The following is a 22,942-nucleotide window of genomic DNA, read 5'->3' as shown; positions in this document are numbered from 1 at the left end:
AACATCATCACCCCTCAGAGACATCAACACAGCAACAAGAACCAGTCACCCCAACCAAAACACGACACCTCAACAGCGTTGAAAAATATTTATAAGTGTCTTGTAAAAAAGGGGACAAACAGCGAGGGTATTGAATATGATACAACGTGACAAAGAAGAAGAGGGAGAAGAAGAAGACGCCAGGTGCAAAAAATGCTCCAAGAAAAAAAACGTGCGACAAGACATTACGTTGATGATGATGATGCCCACCAAAAAAGATGACAAGACATCTGACAGAGAGAGAGAGAGAGAGAGAGAGAGAGAGAGGAAAAACAAAGAGGTTCATTAAAAAACCCCTTACCTCAACTGCCCCTGCACATCATCAACCGTCCTCTTCAACACGTCCTCAATCCTCCACCTCGGCGCCTTAATCTCCGCTCCCTCCTTCCCACTCTTCTTCTCCAACGTCATCCCACTCCCCACCTCCTCCGGCTCCAGTCCGCCCGCAACCCCACTCGAAAACTTGAGCTGCAACAAATCCCCCACATGATCACACGCGACCAACATGCGATCCAAATCCTCCTTCGTATGCGCCGCACTAACACAAAACCTCGCTCGCGAGCTCACCAACGGCGTAGCCGGGTACCCCACTACCACCACCGAAATCTTGCGTTTGAGCATCTCATGCGAGAACGCAGGCATCTTGGCGGGATTGTACAGCATAACAGGGATAATCGGGCTATCATCGTGGCCATAGACAATGAAGCCCAGACGTTTCAAGCCGAGGCGCAAATACCGCGAGTTAAAGCACAAACGCTGTAACCGCTCCTCGCCCTGGCCAGGAACAATCGAACCATCAATGATGCGCAGCGCAGACGAAATCTGCATGAGTACCGGGGGAGCAGGCGATTCCGCGAAGAGCATGGCCGCATTGGAGGTACGCAGTTTATCAATAATGGCCTTTTCAGCCGCAATGTAGCCACCGTTTGCGCCAAAAGATTTTGTCAAAGTGCCCATGAGGATATCGACTTCCGCGGGGTCAATGCCAAAGTAGTCGCATACGCCGCGACCGCGGGGCCCGACGCCACCAACCGAGTGCGCTTCGTCGACAAAGAGGTTGAACTTGTACTTGTGCTTTAGTGCAATGATGCCAGGGAGATTGCACATGGTGCCTTCCATGGAATACAAGCCCTCTACGGCAACCAGAATCTTCTTCCACGGGCGGTGGGTGCGCGGCTGGCCTTGGGAGATTGCTTCGCGGAGCTTGCGCTCGAGATCGCGCATGTCGTTGTGCTTGAACATGGTGACCATTGCGCCGGAGAGACGGGCGCCGAAACGGATGGACGAGTGGTTGAGCTCGTCGGAGATCATGAGGCAGCCCTTTCCGACAATGGTGGGGAACGTGGTGGCGTTGGTAACGAAGCCCATGGAGAAGACCATGGACGCGGGCTTGCCGACAAACTTGGCGATGAGGTCCTCGACTTCGACGGTCAGGTCAGAAGTACCGCTGTCGGAGCGGGGGCTGGCCATGGAGATGCCGTATTTGCGGATGGTGGCTTCGGCGGCGTCGGCACAGGGGCCTTCTGATTGAGCGAATCCGAGGTAGTTGTACGAGCTCATGTTGAGCGTCTCGGTCGTGGTGCCGAGCATCTTGAACGTGTTGTTTCCGTCGTCTGACTTGCGGTCAAGCACGGTGATGAAGCGGCCCGGGACGCCCGTCGTTGGTCGCGAAAAGCAGTCGTTAATGCGCATCTTCAAGCGCCGCGTGTAGAAGTTGTCAAAGTCGCTGTTGAGGGGCGCATAACCGTCCTTTTCCTGCAAATGGCTGTAGTGCTGCTTGCGGAAGCGCTTGCCAAAGAAGTCGCGGACATGTCCGAATACTATTAGGATTAAGTAGCTGATGTAGGTAGTAAATAGGAAATAATAGGGCGGCTCGTCCTCGATGGGGTCGCCAAACTCGCCCTCGAACTTGCTCACGTAGCGGTGCTTCTGGGAGCCGAGGGGACCGAATTGTGCGTGTGCGCGGGCAAGGCGGCGCTGCTCTTCTGGCGAAGGCGGCTGGAAGAGCGTCTTGGGCTCGGTGGGCATCTTCTCGCCAGTGGCCGTGGTCAGGTTGATGGTGGGGAGGGAGATTTGCGAGGGCGAGGGGTTGTTAAGGAGGGCCTGTTGCTGGGCGACAAAGGCTTCGCGCAGGACAGCAGCGTCCGTCTTTGATCTGGGGGAGCCGCCGAAGAGCGAGGTGAACTTGTTGCCCTTTGCAAACGAAGCTCGACGCGCAGAGTCGCGCTTCTCGCTAGAGGGATCGAGGGGGGGAGCAGGGGCGGTGGATGCGAACGGGTTGATGCTTCGAACAGGCATTGCAGCAGTCGAGCAGCCCACTGGCGGAGTCGGCAGTGGTATTAGATTACGGGGAGAGAGGCAGAGGTAAGCGAGTCGTCCCAGGCACGTCGAGTCGCTGCTGGCGGTGAAGAATGCACGAGTGTTGGGTCGTGGGAAGCGCTAGACGGGAAAGGGATCAGCAGGCGACTCGAGGGGAAGAAATTGGGCAGCGTGTCGGCGAGCAGCGGCGGTGGTGCATGGACTGGGTGAAGAGAGGAAGTGTTGGTTGAGTCTTATGGGCCCTGATGCGCTCATGCAACCCTCAGTCTCTGGTGGACAAGAGGCCGGTGCGGCAGTGCCGGATAGCGTGCGAGGATGGTCAAGGGCAAGCTCCAAGGCACGGAATGGGGCGGAAGGTGCAAGCGGGAACAAGACGTACGTGATATGCAAACCGGTAGCAAAGCTAAACCAGACGATGATGCTGTTGACGAACGATGCTCGTAGTGAATTGGCTGCTTGCGGCGTCGCAACGCTTGTCGTGTTCCTGAGTGGCGCGGCCGTTTGCTAACCCAGCACCAAGCTTCCAAGCCACCGTCTCTGTCGTGACGTAGAGAAGGTGACTGATTGACAGACAGGCGGTAATGAACGACTAAATGTAGGTGCAGGAGAAGTAAGAACAAAAAAAGAAGCCTGATGGCTGCAACTTTGACTTATCAGCGCGCGTTGTCAGGGCAAGGGGGCGGACGGCAAACGAGAACAGAATCCCTTGTGGTCTCGCCCCTCTCCTCTCGCAGACTCTCGTGCGCCGAAAAAGACGAGCGGCGCGTGGTTGGCCCGACGAAATGAGCAGCCCCATCTGCCCGTTCCGCACCACGCCCAAGCGGGCCTCAAGTCAGGGGAACACGTTGCTAATCGCTGCCACATCCCGAGCCATCGCAAGCCTTGCCCGTCCAACACAAGACCCGCTGCTCGTCCGAGGGCCCTGCGAAAAAAAAGCCTTGCAAGGCGATTATACCTCAGGCCACAAGTCTAGAGCTTGGCCCTTTCGATGTTCCCCCAACGCTGCGATCAGGCGTCGCAGAGCCGCACGTCATCGACTAAGAGTATAGCTGTCCTGCATGCTCTGTCAGCTCGTGCATCTTTTTCTGGGACTTGCTCGCCCATGTCTTCTTGGCACCATGTTGTAGCTCGTAACCAGTCCCAGACACCACTCACACCACATCACGCATAATCGTCGATCTTATCGCATTACTATTTCCTTTTTCAGCACCACCCCTCTCTACCAGACTACTGCACATAAGCACATACTCCCTTATACCTCAACACTCGTTCTGCTGCTGCTGCTGCTGCCCAAGTGGTTTTCCACAATTCCACCGCGCGACAACTACAATCTGCCACAGAAACAGCCTGTGTTGCAGTAAAATAACACGTTACAGCTTTTTCCTAGACGGCGGCGCATGATTGGCTAGCCTAGCTTTGCAATCAGACCGAACTGATGCGGTGGAGGATTCAAGCGGGCTGGCCCGAAAGCTACCTAGGTGCCCTCATTAATGCCCTGTCAAATCAATGGGCTGTGTAGGCTGCTTATTAGTGTAGTAAAATTGGGCAAATTGCGAAGTGACTTTCATCTCGTAACCCGGGATACGAGACCACTTTGTCCATCGTAATTTCACTCTGGTATAACATGGCACTTTGCCCGCAGCTGGCTCTACCTAGCCTGACTCCACTCTCTGCACTACACATGCTGTCACGCCTACCCAGGCAACTACGGGAGGAGTGCTTGATTTTCCCCTTGTATGGCGTGCTGTCACAGTCAAAATGCCATCTATCCCCAGGTTTGCTTCAAGTAATGTAGTATATTTGTTTACTGATCTTCAAAGACACAGTTTTCTTTACCGGAGATCCCCTTGGAAAGGCTACAACTGTCAAGCACGCGCAGCGGCTATGTAATCCACAACAACCCCCGCAGCACAAGAATCTCCTCAAAAGGTGGCAGTCCTCTTTCTCTCTCCAACTTGCCAATAAAGGGATCCGACAAGAAACTTTCCAAACATCCGAGACGCACGCAACAAATGAAACAATGGCTTAGCTCGCAACACGAATAGGAAAAGAGGAACGATGATTCAAAGGGAGAAGAAACCGAGAAAGAAAAAAGAGACGACCTGCATGTGACTGCGACCGTCTTGTTGTTGCCAACACCAGCTAAGCGCAGGTTCCACCAGTCCGCCATTTCTCTCCTGTATAGATGTATCCCAGCCCTGCCCAATTCCTTCCTTTGCAACGCCAATATCAATAACCAATCCCTGTCTGGTGTGTGGTCGTTCGATCTGCGTTACGAAGAAGAGTAGATGAGTTGCCGGGGAGCAAGGTAGTAGTAGTAGAAGGGGGTGCGTTCCTACTAGCAACAAGGGAAGAACCCCCAGTGCTGAAGCTGAAGTCGCTACATTTCCAACGATTTGGAGCCAACATGTGAGAGGGAAAATGACGACGACCACATTAAGTATGAGCGCGAAAATGGAGAGGGCCAGACAACCCCAGTAACTGTTCCAAGTCAAGGGGCGTCCGGCTTCCTCGTAAAGAAGGCATCCGCGACCGGGTATAAGAGCAAGCAAACGCAGAATTGACAATAGACACTAAGTATGCAAGCTGCTCTCATTGCATCTGGTGATGCTCCGGTGACAGGCTCGATGGATCTAGCGTGCCAAACGACACCAGATTCGACATGTCAAGATCGTCTCCATTGTCCTCCAGTAGCGGCGACCGGAAGGGCATGTTGAGATTTTGCTTGGCGTACATGTCCGTCATCTGGAGCGCCTCGTCTGACATGCCGTTGTCATGCGACATTTGGTACACATCGTTGTGGTTGTCACGACCGAAAGAGCCCAGTGGTGGTGATTGGTTGGCGATGATGGGGTCGGGATGGCTCATCGCCGGCATGGGTGAGTGGTGAGACGCCGAATGTGGTGGCGGGCCCATTGGTGTATGTACATAAGGTGGAATGTTATATTGGCCGTAGTTGGATGCTGGGATGTTGTCGTTTGACGGACCTGAAGTGAAGAATGAGGGAGTACCGTACTCGGAAGGTGAGTTGGTCGTGGTGGCCGACATGGGGTACTGTCGGTAGTCCATGCCGTATCCTGCCGAGGTGTCGATGCTCAGGTGAGGACCAATGGGTCCTGCACTTTGTGGTTGCGGCGCGAAGATCTCTGGGTTAGGCACATATGGTGATGGCTCTTGTTGGATCAAGAATGATGGCATCGGGTTGCGAAGCATCGAAAAGTCCATCGCAACAGGAACTGAGCGACTTCGCTGGCGCTTGTGACCGCGTGGTTGAAAGGGAGCGGGCGCAAGATGCGTCTCCTGAAACATACCCATGTGGTGAGGATGTTGGAGATGGTTTGGTTGGGAAGCGGGCCGGTGGTTGATCGGCGAGACGGGTGCCGAGACGGCAAATGTGTTTGGGTCGTACATGTTGTGTCGGTTCTGAAACGACTCCAGTGAGACAAGTTTCGCCAATTGGCCGCTCAGCACCTTGGGGTGACCACCCAAGTGGTGCAACATGATGTTTGACGCTTGCTGGTCCTCGGTAAAGTCGCCGCACTGGAAGAAACCACCTGAGCCTGATGAGTCCATGAAAAAGTTCGGTGGTCGGTTGAGCTCCACAATCAACCCTCCTGGGCGTTGCGATGCACCCTCGGCATTTGCGGTCATGTCACCGTTCTCCAGTGAGATGTTCTTGATGTATGAGAATGGGTACTCAATCTTGTAGCCTGCGGAGTCGTTGTTGATGTAGTATGTAATGCAGCACTTCTCGGGCGAGTAAAAAACTACAAGGTCCATGGCGCTTTGTCCGACTCGTCTCCAGCTACCGATGCTGAGGGAGCGGCAGGCAAAGTGATGAATAACAACCTTGGAGTTGTTGGCGTCTGTGTTGAGGAGCATGCCGCTTCCGTATGGCATACCGCCTGCTCGGCCTAGGAAGCTGGTGCCAATTGACTTGCCGGACTCCATGGCCTGTAGGGCAAGGTATCGTCGCATTGACTCTGGAATGTCATTGCAGTCGTCACCGTTCTCGATGCTCTTCTTGGCAATGTTCTTGATCTTGGCACGTCTATGCAATCGTCAGTACTGCGTGTCAGCGTGCTGCTCGGCATTCCTACCTGTTCTGGAACCAGATCTGGACTGAGCGCTCGGTCATGTTGATTTCCGAGGCTATTCTTTCGCGGGTGGCAGCAGTAGGTGTGGGGTTCTTGTTGAACTCTACTTCAAGGGTCACCAGTTGGTCTTGGGTAGCCCTCTGTCTCTTCTGGTTGCGCTGCTGCTGGGTGAGGGTGCTCTTGCGGGGAGGTCGGCGCGGGGCAGAGCCCTGCGTCGGGGTCGAGGATCCCGCCGGTGGAGAAGGGGTCGGCGAGACCATTGCGTCGTCGCTTGACTGCATGCTGGGTGGTAGGTATAATCGGAGCGCGGGAGTTGACTCGATTCGAAGTGGGGTGAAAGATATAGAGGGAGCAATCGAGCTAGCACCTCTGTCTATCTAGATTCGTAAAGTGTCGTGAAGTAATGGTCCAAGCAATGCTGGAGGGTGAAGATGGGAAAGCTATGCGAAGCTTGTAAGAGTCCAAGGTCACGGGAAATGAATCCACGTGTGTGTGTATGGAACTCGAGACACCGTCCAGGCGCGTGTGAAGTGTGAAGAGAGCTGCTGACCGGGGAGCAGATGGATCGTCCGAGAGCGAATCCAAGGCGAGAAAGAGTGAAGGAGGAGGCGGTAGGGAGCGGACGGACAAAGCCTAAAGGAGGGTTGTGAAGAAAGGAACGTGGGCAAAGGCCGAAAGGAGTGGCGGCACTTCGCAGAAGTCGACAGAGAAAGAGAAAGTGAGTTCTACCACACCGACAGCAAAGGTGACGATAGAGAATCCGGATAGAGGAGCTGGGCCTTGGAAGTAAATGAGCGACCGTGGTTTGGAAAGGGGAGATTAAGGGAAGGGGCATTGAAGCCGGGGGGAAGGTGCGCGCCGGCTAGTGTGGGCTGGGCAGAGCGCCTAGTGGCCCAAGTTTCCGCCCAGCGACAGTTTTAGCCCAACGCTCAACGCCAGCCCTGGAGGCGCGAGACCAGTGGTGACGCACCAAAACGCTTATGTTCTGAAGCAAACCATGCTCGCAGCACCGTGGCCGGATGCCTCTCCGCCCTGCACAGCAGCCACGACAGTCGCCGCTGCTGCGAGTGTCTTCTGCCCGCCCGCAACGCGCGCTGTCCGCGATAGCTCCGATCAGGGGGACTAGCTGCGAGGTACGTCGGAGTCGCGCCACTAGAGACGTGACGACCGGGGTCGAGGGACAGGCTCTGTTCCAAGACTCAGGAGACTTGCGCCCATAGGGCAATCCTTGCCGCGACCATCGCCGACACAACAGCACGCATCGCGATAGCTGTCAGGAAAGAGGGCGCATGAACGTCGCTCGCTATTCGAAAAAGACGGCGACGACGTGCTCACGGTCCGCTCTAGCGTGTTCCGACAGGCACCCAAACAACGCGCTCCACAAAGTGGCATGAGGCGCTACCGTTGTCGCGTTTGGGAAGCCCTTGGTCTGTCACCACAGCATCGGAACACGCACAACAGAGCATCAGGTAAACGTCAGCGTAGAGGTAACTGCAAGCGTCGGTGCAGGGGGCTGGCACGCATCCGTCGTACCTGGCACGCCTCGCCGTACGCGCCCGCGATTCTGGTGCTGACAATGCGCGGCACAGCACGGCCCATTTCGGTATCGTGAAGACTTACTCGAGGGAGCCTCGTGCGGATCACTCGGGTGAGCCGAGCATGAGAAAGATCCTGACGAGCATCGGTGCCCGTGCCGCCTGATCGCGGTCGTCCTGACACGCTCGTCGCCCGGTCAAAAGCGCCACAGAAGGGAAATTATTCACTTTTGGCAAAGTCGTAATAGTTCGTTGATCGCGAGAGTGCCAGCTTAGTTAGGCCGTCGCCCGTCTTGTCGCCCTACAGCTGTCAATCTATAGTGCCAATCGCTTCCCTGCACGATTGATTGCAAGGCTTACGCCAGGCACGGCGGTGTGAATGGTGGACGCGTCGGCAAGCGAGCAACAACAACCACCAACCCGGAACTGACTTATTATCCACCAACGATATTAATATGGTTCGCTCCGAACCCGGCCTCGACCGGATCTGCACACGTCCTCGCACACTTGCCTGCGGAAGCTGCGCATCCGTTCTTGGACGCCCAAACTTTTGTCTTGAAGAATGCCATGTGTAACAGATTGTTGTGAATCGTGCTACTGCATTGAAAACAAGTCCATGCAGCCCGATGCAGTGTGACGAGCAGCGGACACGCCCATGCTATGTTTCAGCGTTGCACCATTCGGGACCACACTACGCCATGATGCACGCTTCGCTACTTACTCGAGTCCTAGCTTCTGTCGTATGCCGTGGTCAGAAAACACATGGTCGTCATCGCATGGGTATCGTGAAGGCCCTTCCGTCCTGCGTTCGAGTCCCGCGGTTTGACGCGATCGTCTTCTGGAAACCATTCCTTCATGCTTTGACCATGTGCGGGAGCAGTGTTTCTAGAACCCCCGCTGTCGACGGCAGTGGTGATCATGTCTGACCCAGTTGAGTCAGTTTGGCCGATTTGGGATCCTTCCTTCGCAAAGAGGAATGGTCCGTCTCTCTGGAGATCCAAATGTCGCCGTCTGTGCCTGTTTTCGTTCATGACGAGTACTGCAGCTCAACACCGACAGAACGGACCATCTGCTCTCTCTTCTTCAGGTCCAGACTTGCACCGAGCGTAAAGAGCAGCTCCTTAATCCTGCCCTCCCACAACACTCCGATCCGCCAGTCCTGATCGACCCTAGCCTTGAGCACCCCAGAGACGTCGTCATCTGGGGAAACTGTTGGGCGTTTCCAATCTGGACGCAGCTTCCTGATCGCCCAGTCTACGTCGGTCGTGCTGCGCAGACGCCAAAGTTCGCACCCGAGCTGCAGCTCGCTTTCATACGAATAGAAGTTGAAGTCGAAGCGAGAGGATAAGGCCAGATTGGGGCCAGCTTTGACGGCATAAGTGGAGGAAAGATTTCCCATCAACGGATTGAGCGTGAGCGTCATAGTATACGGAAAGCCCGCATGGTTGGGTAAGGTGGCGAACCTCACCCCTGTGCTGATGCCCCCGCTCTTGTTCAGTATGCCATAGTACAGCTCTGCGCCTGCGCTGAAGCGACCATCCACAGGACCCACTTGCTCTGCAGCAAGCGGTTCCGTCGACGCAACTCTGGGGCCTGGACCAAAGTTGTAGAGGCCCCGGACGCCCATCAGCGCCGAGTCTGTGCTGTACATGTATTCCGTGCTGTATTTGCCAAAGTCGTTTTGCAACAGGGTCAGGATCGTCCCGCCATTGTTGAGATTGGAGTCGCTCACGGCGGCGATCCTGAGCTGTCGTGTAGGCGTGAGGCGGCGCAGGTACAGGGCTTCGAGTCGCTGCTGTGGCAGGAATATGCGCCCATACAACAGAGTGTCTGTCGTGGATCAGCGGCGGTACGGAAAGGCAGTGTCATCAAGCTCACTCTTGCGGTCTACCCTTTGGCCAGCATGCCAAACCTCCCACCACCACTTCTCGCCCGGTCTTCGCAGCTCTTGCACATGCTTGTAGCCTCGTATGACGTTGTGGAGGTCAATATGGGACGTCCTAAAGTCCTTCTGCAGCGGAAGCGATGAGTACAGGTAGGACACTGAGCCGTCAACTACGCCCACACTGCCTAGCGTGTACGATGTTGCGAAATTCGGCGCGGCTAGAGAGGAAATCTGCATGCGCAGACCTCTGGGTATGTCAAAGTCGAGCAGCGCTGTCAACCACAGTCAATGTCCGGTCTAGAACGTGATGTGAGGTGTGACGTACCTCGTGCCGACGCGTTGAGCGCGCCGTAGGAATTGTCGACATTCCAGCTCGATGCCTCGTAGAATGCATGCTGCACACTATCCATGAAATCCAACATCTCTATGTCATCGATAAACCATCTCGAGCGAACTGGGGTGAGGTCGGAGCGCCGAAAGCTTATACTTTGGGGGAATGTGAGAAGGATCCACAGCGGAGTCGAGCCGCGGCTGCACCAATCGGTGGTTCGCCAAAATTCCCCGCTCAATTTTTTGGAAGTCGCGAACCTGCGACCTCGAACTTTTCCCTGCGCGCAACCTCAACCAACCACAACACTCTCACAGCACCGCCAAAATGCCAAAGTCAAAGCGCGCGAAGGTCGTACATCTGACCAAGACGGACAAGAAGGGCAAGGAGCTGTCTTTGAAGCTCTTTGCCAATGTCCAGGAAGCGGCGGACAATTTTGAGCACATCTTTGTCTTCGCTGTAGAGAACATGCGCAACTCGTACCTCAAGGAACTCCGTCAAGAGTTCGCCGACAGCCGGTACGTCTATGGGCCTGATTTGACTGCCAGCGCGCATGGCTAACAATCGCGCAGATTCTTCTTCGGAAAGACCAAAGTCATGGCGAAAGCGCTTGGCCTCACCCCAGCTGAAGAGCACCTCACCAACCTCTCGGAGCTTACCAAGCATCTCAACGGCAACGTTGGACTCTTCTTCACCAACCGCGACCCCAGCGAGATGATTGAGTACTTTGCCAACTACTCGCAAACCGACTTTGCGCGCGCCGGCATCGTCGCCACACAGACCTTTACCGTCCCCGCCGGCGTAGTCCACTCAAGAGGCGGCGAGATTCCCGAAGACGAGGACGTGCCGCTCCCGCACAGCATGGAGACGACCATCAGGAAATGGGGCATGCCCACGAGGCTCGACAAGGGCAAGATTATCTTGGATGTACCGTACACCATCGCGGAAGAGGGCAAGGTGATGAACAGCCATCAAACAGCGCTACTGAAAATGTTCGGCGTGGCCATGGCAGACTTCAAGATCGATCTCAAGGCCTACTACACCAAGGCGACCGAGTCGGTGACAGAGGTGGGCGCTATGGAGGAGTAAGGAACAGGCGAGAAGGAACAAATGCTCTCAGTTCAGCTGCATTGTGACGGCGTTTTTCAGGCGTTGTGGTTTTTCGACCAGGGAAAAGTATGCTAGATGACTTTGACGGACAGGCTCAAGTCACGCCCATGAGCACATCACAATATACCCTATTATGTTGGCCCTACTTATCGCTAAATCTCTCAGCGACTATTATACTAAGATGTTGCTTTTCAGCTTCCCGTTTCCTGCCACGGAACTATTACAGCCTGCTACAGCATCGCCAATCCAGCTACAAGGCCTCCTACAAGAGCTCCAAATGTCTCTGGGTAGTTCACTGCACCTGCGCCCGTCTCAGCCGGAACAGATGCACTCGAAGTCGTCTCATCAGCCGTGGGTGTTGCCGTGCGCGAAGTCCTGACCGACGTAGAGGAGTGTGTCGAGGAACGCGTCGAGGAATGCGAGGTCGTAGCGTTGCGCGACAACGACAGCGACAGCGTCGAAGTCGAGAGCGTCGAGTTGGCCAACGCGCTAGACATGGAGATTACACCTGAGCTCCTCGACGCCGTCAGCGTCGGCAAGTTGGAAAGCACGGGAGCGGACTCGGTGACGGAGGGATAGACAATGCCGCTTGGGCCGAAGTGTGGCGCCGTGTCCGGGTCGAACATTGGGCCAGTATCTGCACATCGCAATGTTTGATTAGAGTTGTCTTCACCGGACGGCCTTTGGCACTATTGCCTGACTTGAACTTACAGCTTGACGTCTCTTGCGCAAGCGCAAGAGCTACAAGGCCAAACAACGCAACGACCACCTTCATCTTTACTTTCTGGTCTGGGTACCCCAACTCGGTGTTTTGCACTACCGGTAGTAACGGTAGATGTGAAACTCAATACTGATGATCCGCACAGTAAGACCGATAAATATATTAAACGAAAACGAAGAAACCAAAAAAATTTCAGAGTAGTAAAGACCGACTATGAGCTGCTGAGTGAAAGAGAGCCCAACACGCGCGCGCATCAACAAACGACAGCAAACCGCGTCTTTATCCCCTCCTGTCCTGTCCTGTTCCTGCCCCAGCTCGTTCTGGCCCTCTCAGCCCCTAAGGCGTAGGATCTCGTAAAGAACAAGCATACCAATACTCTGCCCGCGCCCGCCCAATGACGGCCGCCCACTCAGCGTGCCCAGAAGGCACGTTCATCTCCGTGGGGCTAGCCGTGTTTCGGATGGGGGGCTCGTGTTCTCGTGTCTACCGTGTGCATGGCTGGCAGAACGCGCACTTTGGGAAGAGAGTCTAGTGAGCGCCTAACCGCCTAACCATCAGCCCCATTTGCTGCTACTACTGTGCCCATTCCCGGACGGCGCAAAAGTAGTCTTTTTGGCTTCGGGAATGGGAGGCTAGAGGGGAAAAAGAGGGCAGGTGATTGCTTGGAGGCGGAAGGCTGTTTTTTTTTTTTTTAACTTGGTGGACATGGCATTTGGATGCGTTTTAGTGGACGTTGGAGGCGCGTCGGGGGTGGAGTCACCCCCCACATGGTGCCCTTGATGGCTTGGCAGGTACAAGCGATGTGAGGCACGCGCATGACGTGCTTCCCTTTCTCGTCGACCGCGAAACTTGCAGCCGTTATCATGATACTGGTCCTGGTACACGAGATTGTGTGTAGATCGGTGCATTTGGGCTCTGTTTTTTTAGACGATGTTCCCGCTTTGCAAACGCATACGGAGAAGCTATCATGGTCTGAACATAGTTAGTGGCCTTTAGCTCGCAGTGCTGCCTGACTTGCTTTCGTACTGTCATTGGGCATTGTGTGCGTGCGGCAGTCTAGGCCAATGAAGATTGCAGTAAGTCTGGGAACACATGTCTATCATGAAGCGCTTGCTCTTCCTCGTCGAGGATACCAGTTGTAGATCGTTATGACACAAAGTACACACGTCTTAGCAAGCAACGAATGTATGATACATCGAAGATCAAGAGAATCATGTTGCGATAAGGTCCCGTCCCATACAAAAGAAGTGTAAGCAAAGAAACGAGTCGAAGAAACACGCCTGCTATCCCGCATCGTCAAAAGAAGGATGCACTCATAGAAAAGACAACGGTACTGAAAAGAACGGCGAAAGAGAGGAGCATGCACATCGCCTAGAACCTATCATAACCCCCACGACGCGCACCCAATGGCACTCTACTATTCCACTCATCCTCATACTGTAACGCAGAGTCCCTCCTGCCCATCACATTCGGCCGCCTCATCGAATGCCTCATATCCTTCTTCTCCTGGATATGTTCAAGAGCCGCATGAATATCACTTAGGCCGAATCGCTCATCCGGCTCCTCTCGATCAGTGAGCGCGCGTGGCTGAGGGAAGCTGTAGCCTGGGTCGTGCCTATCCGCAAGGTATGACGAGGCTCGGATGGGCTTGGCTGGCAAGTACGTTTGCGCAAAGGGGTTGTGGATGGTGGGTGGGTTGGCCATGGTGGCGCGACGGTGGTGCATGTTTGGGCGGATCGCGTGCGCTGCGTGGTCATCAAAGTACGATTCGGGCTCACGCATGTGTGCGCGAGGGCTGCGGGCATGTGGATAGTCGTCAGCCAGGTCGTCGGGATACCTGACCTTTTGTGCCCGACGGTAGTCGATTTCATCATCGTAGATGTGGCTAGGGTGCGGCTGATCGAACACAGGTTGTGGCTTGCCTCCGTAGGACGACTTGCGGCGACTATGCACATGCTTGAAGGAAGGGCGGCGGCGGATAGGCCTGTCCCAGATACCGTCATCCGCTGTGTGGGCAGATGTAGTGTTCATAGACTCGGTTCCGCTTCCACGCTCCGACAATGAGCTAGAGCTCTCGCGACCCATATCATGCGCAGTGTATTGCTTTCTCGGTTTCCTCTTCTCATTGTAGAGGTCAGCTGGTGAAGCATTACCGTTGCGTGTCCGGTCTTCCACAACGTTGTTGGTGCTCAAGTGGATGTGAACAGGTGGCATATGACCTGGGATCTTGTTGTGAGAGGATCGAGAAGAGTCCGTAGTGAAGGACTCTGGGCTTAGTCTGCCATTGCGTGGATCATCAATCAGGTCGGAGGCTCGGCGTCGGCGCGTGGGTTTTAGGGTATAAGGGTCGACATTGATTCTACGTGCACGACTCTGGCTACGACTGCGACTAAGTCCTCTGGCTTTGCTGGTTGAGCGATGTTTGTAGCTCTTCTTCTGCTTCTTGGAGTGTCGCTGACGTCCACGTTCGCGTCGACCAGCATCAATATGATCGTCATGCTCGATATTGACAAAGCTTGAGTTCTCGGACTCATCTTCCCATGAAGACTCGCTATCAGACGACGAACTGGAAGCATCGCGACGGTTGTTGCGTCTTTGCTTTTGATGTCGGAGGTGATTAGGGTTCAACACTTCTATTGGACGGCCTTGATTCTGCCTCATATGATGTGGTGGCATTGGTAATTGTTCTGGAAACGTACCAGGCATAGGATGTTGGCTACTAGGTGGATGGTTGGGCTGTGGGTGTTGCATGGGTACTGGCATAGGTCCTGGTATAGGTCCTGGTATGGGTCCTGGCATGGGCCGGCCTCCGCCATTCATGGGTGGGTGCGGAGGGCCTGGCATATCGTGTGGACCAGCCATGGCCGGGGGCGGTGGGGGCGGAGGAGGGTTTCCACCTGGCATTTGATTCATGCTAGGCTGGCCTGGATGATGCTGAGGACGTGGAGGTTCAAAGTGTTGACCCTGCCCCACATTATGTTGAGGCACGTGTTGTTGTTGCTGCTGCTGGGGAGGCCTTTGCTGCTGTGGCATGTTCTGACCAGGGTTGGGAGGATTCGAAAACTGTTGGCCTTGTGGGTTACCGGGCGGCCTGACCTTGTTCGGGTCTTGGGGTCCACCTGCCACTGTCATCTTCGTTGGCATGGGCTCTTGAAACCCAGAAGGTTCAGTCTCAAGGATGATGTCGACACGTACGAGCTGGCGCTCTCGACGGTTGACCGAGCGCCACTTGTTGACAACGCTTGCGATCCTGTACTGGATGGCACGGTTGTACTGCGCGAGCTCAACGTTCTGATCCTCGACGAGCTCGTTGATGATCCGGCGACAGTTGGGGGAAGGAATCTCATTCATGTTCTTCTTGACGTTGCCGTGGTTTCGGCGAAACTTGTGCAACTCACTCTGGAGTTCTTGGAGCGCGACGTGTTGCTTCTCTGGCTCGGCATCCTCCCAAGACGTAGCACCCCTCGGCTTCTCTAGGATAAAAGAGGCTAGTTGAGGATCGTAGTTGGCGTATGGATTCAGAGGTTGCTGCTGTGCTTGAACTGGTCTCTGCTGGGCCTGTCCATAGGCTTGCTGCTGGTGTCCGTTGGGGACCTGTCGTTGCTGGCCGACATTCTGGTGTTGTTGAGGCACTTGACCTTGGTATTGCGCCTGATGTGGAGTTGCCATCGTGTGGTTGGTGGGGGCTGTAGGGCTTGACGTCCGAAAGAGGAAATTGCCGTTTAAAAAAGATCAGATGAGAGAAATCCCGTTGTTAGTGAGCGAAAAGGGAAGTGTAACGTTATTGAAGCGCGAGAATTAGATGGCAGGGCGAGCTTGGGAATCCAAGGCAGAAACATAAGGACCTTGACCGAAGATATAGATTGAGCATTTCGAGTGTTACACCTCAAGATGCTCGCTCTCAGTCCATGTCCGCAGCAGTAGTGTTACCCTGTTGATGCAAGCGGAGTTAGGGGTCCTTTCGGAGTACAGTAGCCATATCCAGTCCCGCAGCTCCAGGGTATACATGAAATAAGATTCGATTGGCCGTCTCCCAGGGCGCTCGCAAGCCCCACTATCAGATAGGTATCAGGGCTCTCACCGGTCTAAGCCACCAGGCTGAGGGGGAAACAGGCAAACAGCCCAGCCCTCTTGCGTGAACGCGCAGCATGGCTTTGCTTGCTACATGTCCTTGAGCCTCAAAGTGACCGGACACATACGAATCATCCAAAACATGCATATACGCGACGCGCATGTAGGTTGGAGGACCTGTAGCGGCTGCCTGTTATTGCACCCAGCCTGATGATGGTGGTGTCTGGAAGGGTCGCACATGCATTACAGTTGCAGTGTCTGAAGCGGTACGCGAATGGTAGACGTCGTTATTGGTTTTTTCCTTGCTCGTCGAAGAACGGAAGACATAATGTTGTCTGTAGCGTAGGAGAGGTCAACAGTGCGCGAAGAAGCGGATGTGTCAACGCGATCAGGGCGTCATTACCCCACTTTTGGCCCATGCACCGTTCACCACACCCTTTCACTCAGCCAAAACCAGGCAACTGACCACCACAAGCCACCATCTCAAAGCGCACAGAAGATACCATGATTGTTTGCTTGTACTCGCTACCGATCGCCAAGAGATTATCTGGAACCCTGTCGATTCGCTTGCCCTTCGTCCTGCCCGGCCAGCACATCCAACCAATCGCCGCATAACGCAATCAGAACCCGCCGGTTGCACAAAGTCCTGCGGCCGCTATTACTTGTACCCGCCGTAGCAGGCGCAGTGTGGTATACCTTTCGGCTCTGCCCGCACAAAATCCACTCATCTCGCTCAGCCCCTACCTGCATCACCACCGTTCACGTCAAACATTTTCGCGTATCGCTATTCGATGTATCGCAATGCCACCACGTCTCTACGACTGATGTTGCCTGAGCTCCCCTCTCGGCTGCATGAGTTTGAGATCGTTCTGCAGCGCGGCTCAGCATATGTTCGCGCAGCGTCGATCTACCACTGCACATTGGATTGATGTCGCCCCTTCAGCTAATGTTTGACGCCCCTCTCCATGCACCTCGTCACGCCCTCCAATCCTCACCTGCCTATTTGACCAATAACCTTCTTGCCGGAAACTCGTGGACGATGTCAAATGCGGAGGCCCTATCGACAGACACCGGATGCACGCTGGATGACATGCATATTGGCCGCTGGATGACATCTGCGACAGCCAGCCTTATGCATGTCTGGGTTGAAATACCACAACCGAATTCCAAAATCATCCCCGATAGGCGAGAATGACTACTATGCCCGCAAGGAGCTGCGTCAATCATACATTTCCTCCCCCCTTGCTGATATCTGCTCACCGGATGCAGATTTATTCTGGTGTATGCATTGTTATCGTGACTACCTCAGTATCAGTCTCGGCCCGGGCTCGTCGGCTCATGTCACCGGCATCAGGATTTTGATAACAAACTTCAAGGTGGCGATCTGAGCCTTCTACCTTGGGATATTCCTCTACCGGGCATGCCAACGCCACTTGTAGTGCAGCTCTAATTAAGATGCAAATATCGTCGTTTCAAGACTGAAGAGATTGGCTGCTCAACAATGATGAGCATCAACATGAAGCAGAGACATGTTGATCGGCACATAGCAGTCACGATCCTGACAATACGGCACTTCTTCGAGTCGCAATCTCGTTGGTAGGATCCGCGGATACCTGCATGCCTGAGACACGGCAGAGCACGACGGCTTGCCTACCCACACTTCGCGATACAGCCTTCCACTGGCTCTTAGCGTTCCATTGACCGCCAGACTGATCCTCCAAAAGCCAAGCCCTCGCTTGTAGCAGGAGTAGTGATGGCGCTGCAGTACCAGGCGATCTTATTTGCGCTTTCGGGTACACGACGCCAGGCAGTAACCATTTTTGCGATCAACATTGCATGAGCCGATGACAAAACACTGAGATGACTCCTCGATGACCCGAAACAAGTTTCTCGGCGGGTTGATCTCTATGGCTTCGTGCATTGAACGGACAGATGTGTCATTGAATGCTGCACAACGACCCTCGTAGAGCCTAATATCATACTATAGGCACATTGTTGGCTCTCAGCTCGCCATCAGCTATTATTTTGACTGACTCCATGCACGACTCAGCAATGAATCATTCCAAGGATATGATCACCAAAGAGTGTTACATGCTGCCCAGGTTGCGTACCAACTAGTACTCAACAACACACCTGAGTGAGCTATGGTCCTGCTGGAGCCTTCCGCTCTTCAGCAGGCAAGTTCGCATGCGTAGCCTTCCGCTTGAACCTGAGCGTTTGAGCCCCCCACTTCTCTTGCGCTTCATCCAGCTCGAAAACATCCTCCCAGGGCTCGCCAATATCAACTTCGTCCTTGAATAGCTGCACCCAATCGTCGTCTTGTTCCACCGTACTTCTGACGATACTAATGCCTACCTGCTCGGCGGTCTTCATGATATCCTCGGCAACTTGCTCCGCACTTTCATATTCGCCCTTCCAGGCTTTGAGCAAGATACTCCCGAGCCTAGCCTCTTCTAATACTTGGAGCTGGTCGCGCAGATCTGCCGCTTCGTCCGATGGGCTCCATTCTAGCCTCTGTTCCAAGGGCGATTCGGCTGTGAGGCCGTTGGTCATGAGTTCCCAGACAAATCTGGCCCAGTAAAACCTTGCCACCACACTACAGTCAGCAGACGGCCATATGTTACAGCGCGATTGAAACGAAAATGACAGGTACCTACAAAGGCTCCTGGTGATATCCACCCTCGCGGGGAAACGTGGCGTCGAAATAGTCATAGTAAAACAGGCTGCCATCTCCTGCCCATTCCCCGTCACTCCAAGGGAACGTGAAGTTCTCTGGAATCTCTTCGTTGCCATCATCGCTCTCTTCGTCACCGCGCTCTAGCTCTCGGCCTTCATGTCTCTCGTCTCGCTTCGTCTCTTTCCACGCATCTCTCATCATATCAGCATGCAGCTCCGGCCCGTCAACACTAATAAACCCAGTAACAGCAAGCGAAAAGTCAGACCGCAACCAAACATTCCCTTTCGAAAAGAACGTCAAGTACACAGAGCGCGAGTGGAAATACTCAAGCGCAGATAGCGCCTGCAAAGCCCAGCGATAATACAGAGCCAACATGATCCGATCTTCTCTCGACGCCGACACCGTTTCCGGAACCGGCACCGTCATGACAGGAACACTACCCCAATGCGGTCCTGGCGTGAGTCTCTCTACGACCACCCCATTCCCCGCTTCGCTTTCTAGATACTTGGTACAACTAACTCCCCCGCACCGTTCGTTAGCAAAAAAAGACACATAGTATTACGAGGTCATGCTACGCGCACCGGACGATCCTCGGATGTTGTCCGTTTCCAAGAACTTGATACGCTTTTCGCAGCCGCTTGCTCGCCCATTCTGGTCTAGCCCTCGAATCGGGTATGTGTGATACGTCTTTCGGCTCATAGATGATGATGCTCTTTCTGTCTTTGTGAAGGACTGCGCACGCCTTTTGCCAGAAGTCACAGTACCAGGTTTGTGTATCTTCTGGCGCTGTGCTTGCTTCGGCCGGGATGGGTATTCCGTGGATGGTGGTGGTGGGTGGCGCTGTGGACTTGGGAAGCGGACGCTGGGTTGGTGGTGGCCCGATGAGATAGGTGAGTACTGACTCTATGCACGCAATAGCTGTTTCCATTTGGAGAGGTGAAGGACGGATGCTGGGGGCGCAGAGATGTGGTGCGTTGGGCGATATGTACATGCAAGATGATGTTTCGGATTAGGGCAAGCGCGAGTATGCCTTGCGAACCGTGCCAAAGGTGCCTGCTTGGCAGTTTACGTCTTGCAAATATTCTAAGGTACCAATCTAACTACTCAGATGAGATGCATATAACTCATGGTTCGTTAGATCGACGCGCGACTTCTAAAGCCCAACACCCATTGTCGCTCATTGGTGATGGGAACTTGAGATAATAGTATACGCACATCAAAGTGTGCATGCAACAAGCTTTCAACATCAGGCGCAGAAGGATCGCTCAAGCAGCGATCCAAGCCAAAACCATGTCCTTTCATTCGGACCAGCATCTCTCTTCCACAAGACTCCTCATCCCGCCGGCCCCTCCAAAGTATTCCGTCGACTCGGCATCCTCGGATCCCTCTTCCCCATCGTCACCTCGAGCGCCTGCACCAAGGCCGTCGCATCATACCTCACAAAATTCTCACCCTCGTGTTTCTTCCCATACACTCTGATCGGCTCAATCCCAATACCCTTCAGCTCCTCTCTATCCACTGCCGGCGTCCCCGGGCCCTGAAGATGGATAATGTGCGTTACATACTTTCTATACAGACTCCTATCCGGAGCCGCAAACACGTTTCTCGACTCTTCGCATGCCTTTGCAATGGCGGCGACAAAGTCGAGTGCGGAGTAGGGATGAGATGACGGCCCGGTTTCGCGGTCGATGGTCGAATTCAGGATCAGGATTTTGTAGCGGATAGCTGGGTTGCGGATAGCTTCTCCAATGCCTTTTAGTACCAGAGACGGAATAATGGACGTGTAGAGTGAGCCGATGCTGTAAATAACAGCTTGAGCATCGTTAAGCGCACTTAGCACTGTTGGATTGGCCGAGAGCCGGATTTCTTGGCCGTAGGGGTTGATGTACCACAGCCGTTGTATTCTTGCGGGTAGCTCCTCTTCGTCAGCTTTGGAAAAGGTAATGTATTGTTTGCGGAGGGTGGGGAGGGAGCCGGGGAGGTTAGCGTCTTCGATGCGGTCGTGTTGTTCTGTTTCGTCAATGGCTGGGGCGTCTGAGCCGGGCACTAGGGCTGTTGAGATGGAGGGGTGTGAGATTGAGTTTTGGCCGGTAATGGTGTCGCCGTTTGCGAGGCTCACGGAGATGTGGTGGGTGAAGTTGGTGTTTATGGCGGGCAGGACCGAAGTGTGGCTGGGGACGGAACATATGCTGGAGAGAAGGTAGATGGCAGATTCGAAGGAGCCGGTGAACAGGCGAGCGCTAGGGGAGTTAGATTTCGACGGGTAAGAGACACGCTGTGGAAATTCGAGACAGTATATGAATGGAAGAAACCAAAAAGCTTGAGATCCGCGACTGTACATACCCAGTGAGAAACAGGTTACCGATACTTGCACCCGAAAAGTCAAAGCTGGACGAAGGCCGACGACGCTTAACAATCTCGTACGCGACAACATTCAGTATTGACCGTACTAGCTCTTTCTTGGCGGTCGAAATATTCGTCCAGAGTGCATGCTCAGCCTCTACAATCTGCAACCACTCTTCTCTTGCCGAAGAACGTTCTTTGGGCAATCGATGGTTGAAGAAGGTCTTGATGGCTGCCTTCTCGCTATCGTCATGATCGGGGTCATCCGGGATGAGACGAACGAGACGACCTAGGCAGATTAATACAGATCATCAAAGTTTGGTCGTTGTGCGCATACTTCTCACATCACCGATACCTGCCGTTGTTAGTGTTGTGCTGTTCTCCCACCCAACGGTACGTACCTGGCCCTCCGAAGACGCGTATCAGCTCAGACGAGCTTCCGCCGTTATCACTGATGGGAATGACGTAGCTCAGCGGGCACTTTTTGTCTTCTCGGACTTTCTTGAACACGTCGACTAGGTTGTTGGCTGCGCTGCCTCCGGAGAAGACAACAATGCCTTTTGTTCTGAGGGTGCCGTTGGTCGTCACGGAGACGGGCGTTGAGTTGTCGCCGTTCGGCGAAAGGAAGTTGTCGGCAGACATGGCAAGATGCGTGGAGCAAGTGTTGACCACATGGGTCTTGGGGCGGCTTTATCAAGTCATGTTGATGTTGACAGAGTGTTCGCAAACGCGGGTGTTGTTCCATCAGCCCAGAATAGCAGAGGCAAGAGTTATGCACTAATCTGTTAGGGTCGTGTGGCGCGTTACTCGACTAGGCAATATCTCGCATTCGAGGCACGTTTTGACACTGGGTGAGCGATTATGTTTTTGCATTTGTGGTTGATTTTCGAAGGAGATATGTACAAAACGAGTCGCTCGCCAAGATGTGGTAGAAAGCTGCTCTCAGCGCACATGCAGCCCCCACGGCCATGGCATCCCAGGCTTAGCCCGTCCTGAAGACTGAGTGCAGCGTGTGATATCTCAGGTCCCGGCACACCTGCGATGACGCTCTGGCTGTGTGTGCCATTGCCCGTTCCCAGCTTCGTCTACCCCTCACACCACCGCATCATGCCATTGCAGGTGACAGCACTCTAGGAGGTACCGGCGGCCTCCTCGCGCTCCTTCCTTCGTTGTCTCTTCTCGATTAGGGCGTCTCGTCGGTCGGACAGGAGTCGGAATTGCCGTTGCTCGACGCCGGTGAGCCAGTAGCCGAAGCTGCCACCAGCGCCGGCGTAGATGGGGTAGACCCAGAGAGACTCCTTGTTGAAGAGGGGGCGCATCTCAATGCCCAGCTGCCACAGCCTCGCGGCAACACCTGGTGCATGTCGTCAGTAGAGTCCTTGGTGGGCATGCGCATGTTGTTGGCGACGTACCGAGCCCGCTCCAGAAGATGACCTTGGAGACCATGGTGAATCAGGTGACTTGTGGTAATCGTATCGGTATGAAGAAGAAAAGAAGCTCGTTGCGTGCGGCAGCAGCAATTGGGCGGATGTCGTGAGGGCGCGTTGTCACCGCTGTACTGGGATTATGGCTTGCGATGCTCCATTGTCAAGCTCCGAAGTGCCAAGAACGAACCACCTACGCGGATGCGGAAGTAACCACCGCCGACCTCACCTCCGCAACAATGCCCATTCCACGACTCTCCTGATATCTGTCTCTCGCTTTTTGCTTCTCGCCCTGTCATTCACTCCCTATCGCCTTTTTTGGCTGGTGCAGCAGTCTAGCCCCCTTACGTCATTTGCTGCTCCGCCTCTTCCACGCCCGACTTCCTGCGCCTG

The 22,942-nt window shown here is 54.3% G+C and overlaps 9 protein-coding genes across 9 annotated transcripts; 1 reads left to right on the top strand and 8 right to left on the bottom strand.

The window, feature by feature from the left end:
- Positions 1-336: 336 nt before the first annotated feature.
- On the bottom strand, positions 337-2,337 carry ACET3X_004631 (uncharacterized protein; the record flags this gene model as incomplete). The annotated part of the gene is made up of 1 exon (XM_069450857.1): positions 337-2,337. The coding sequence occupies one exon, from the start codon at positions 2,335-2,337 to the stop codon at positions 337-339; it is 2,001 nt and encodes a 666-aa protein (XP_069308609.1).
- Positions 2,338-2,378: 41 nt separating this feature from the next.
- Positions 2,379-3,527, bottom strand: ACET3X_004630 (uncharacterized protein; the record flags this gene model as incomplete). The annotated part of the gene is made up of 3 exons (XM_069450856.1): positions 2,379-2,478; positions 2,738-2,842; positions 3,514-3,527. 3 exons carry the CDS (start codon positions 3,525-3,527, stop codon positions 2,379-2,381), a joined length of 219 nt encoding a protein of 72 aa, XP_069308608.1.
- A 1,423-nt stretch (positions 3,528-4,950) lies between these two features.
- ACET3X_004629 (uncharacterized protein) lies at positions 4,951-6,736 on the bottom strand (the record flags this gene model as incomplete). The annotated part of the gene is made up of 2 exons (XM_069450854.1): positions 4,951-6,409; positions 6,459-6,736. The coding sequence occupies 2 exons, from the start codon at positions 6,734-6,736 to the stop codon at positions 4,951-4,953; spliced, it is 1,737 nt and encodes a 578-aa protein (XP_069308607.1).
- Positions 6,737-9,017: 2,281 nt separating this feature from the next.
- ACET3X_004628 (uncharacterized protein) lies at positions 9,018-10,285 on the bottom strand (the record flags this gene model as incomplete). The annotated part of the gene is made up of 3 exons (XM_069450853.1): positions 9,018-9,820; positions 9,869-10,147; positions 10,201-10,285. 3 exons carry the CDS (start codon positions 10,283-10,285, stop codon positions 9,018-9,020), a joined length of 1,167 nt encoding a protein of 388 aa, XP_069308606.1.
- A 245-nt stretch (positions 10,286-10,530) lies between these two features.
- ACET3X_004627 (uncharacterized protein) lies at positions 10,531-11,292 on the top strand (the record flags this gene model as incomplete). The annotated part of the gene is made up of 2 exons (XM_069450852.1): positions 10,531-10,721; positions 10,776-11,292. 2 exons carry the CDS (start codon positions 10,531-10,533, stop codon positions 11,290-11,292), a joined length of 708 nt encoding a protein of 235 aa, XP_069308605.1.
- A 366-nt stretch (positions 11,293-11,658) lies between these two features.
- Positions 11,659-12,088, bottom strand: ACET3X_004626 (uncharacterized protein; the record flags this gene model as incomplete). Its single annotated transcript, XM_069450851.1, has 3 exons — positions 11,659-11,802; positions 11,865-11,950; positions 12,025-12,088. 3 exons carry the CDS (start codon positions 12,086-12,088, stop codon positions 11,659-11,661), a joined length of 294 nt encoding a protein of 97 aa, XP_069308604.1.
- A 1,317-nt stretch (positions 12,089-13,405) lies between these two features.
- ACET3X_004625 (uncharacterized protein) lies at positions 13,406-15,703 on the bottom strand (the record flags this gene model as incomplete). The annotated part of the gene is made up of 1 exon (XM_069450850.1): positions 13,406-15,703. The coding sequence occupies one exon, from the start codon at positions 15,701-15,703 to the stop codon at positions 13,406-13,408; it is 2,298 nt and encodes a 765-aa protein (XP_069308603.1).
- Positions 15,704-18,247: 2,544 nt separating this feature from the next.
- Positions 18,248-21,767, bottom strand: ACET3X_004624 (uncharacterized protein; the record flags this gene model as incomplete). The annotated part of the gene is made up of 6 exons (XM_069450849.1): positions 18,248-18,674; positions 18,763-19,011; positions 20,348-21,022; positions 21,126-21,414; positions 21,463-21,480; positions 21,527-21,767. 6 exons carry the CDS (start codon positions 21,765-21,767, stop codon positions 18,248-18,250), a joined length of 1,899 nt encoding a protein of 632 aa, XP_069308602.1.
- Positions 21,768-22,255: 488 nt separating this feature from the next.
- On the bottom strand, positions 22,256-22,571 carry ACET3X_004623 (uncharacterized protein; the record flags this gene model as incomplete). The annotated part of the gene is made up of 2 exons (XM_069450848.1): positions 22,256-22,479; positions 22,538-22,571. 2 exons carry the CDS (start codon positions 22,569-22,571, stop codon positions 22,256-22,258), a joined length of 258 nt encoding a protein of 85 aa, XP_069308601.1.
- Positions 22,572-22,942: the final 371 nt, after the last annotated feature.

Source organism: Alternaria dauci, chromosome 3 (genome assembly GCF_042100115.1).
Source record: "Alternaria dauci strain A2016 chromosome 3, whole genome shotgun sequence".
Lineage (NCBI taxonomy): Eukaryota > Fungi > Ascomycota > Dothideomycetes > Pleosporales > Pleosporaceae > Alternaria > Alternaria dauci.
The sequence above is the reverse complement of the archived record's forward strand: the minus strand, read 5'-3'. Positions and strand labels throughout refer to the sequence as shown.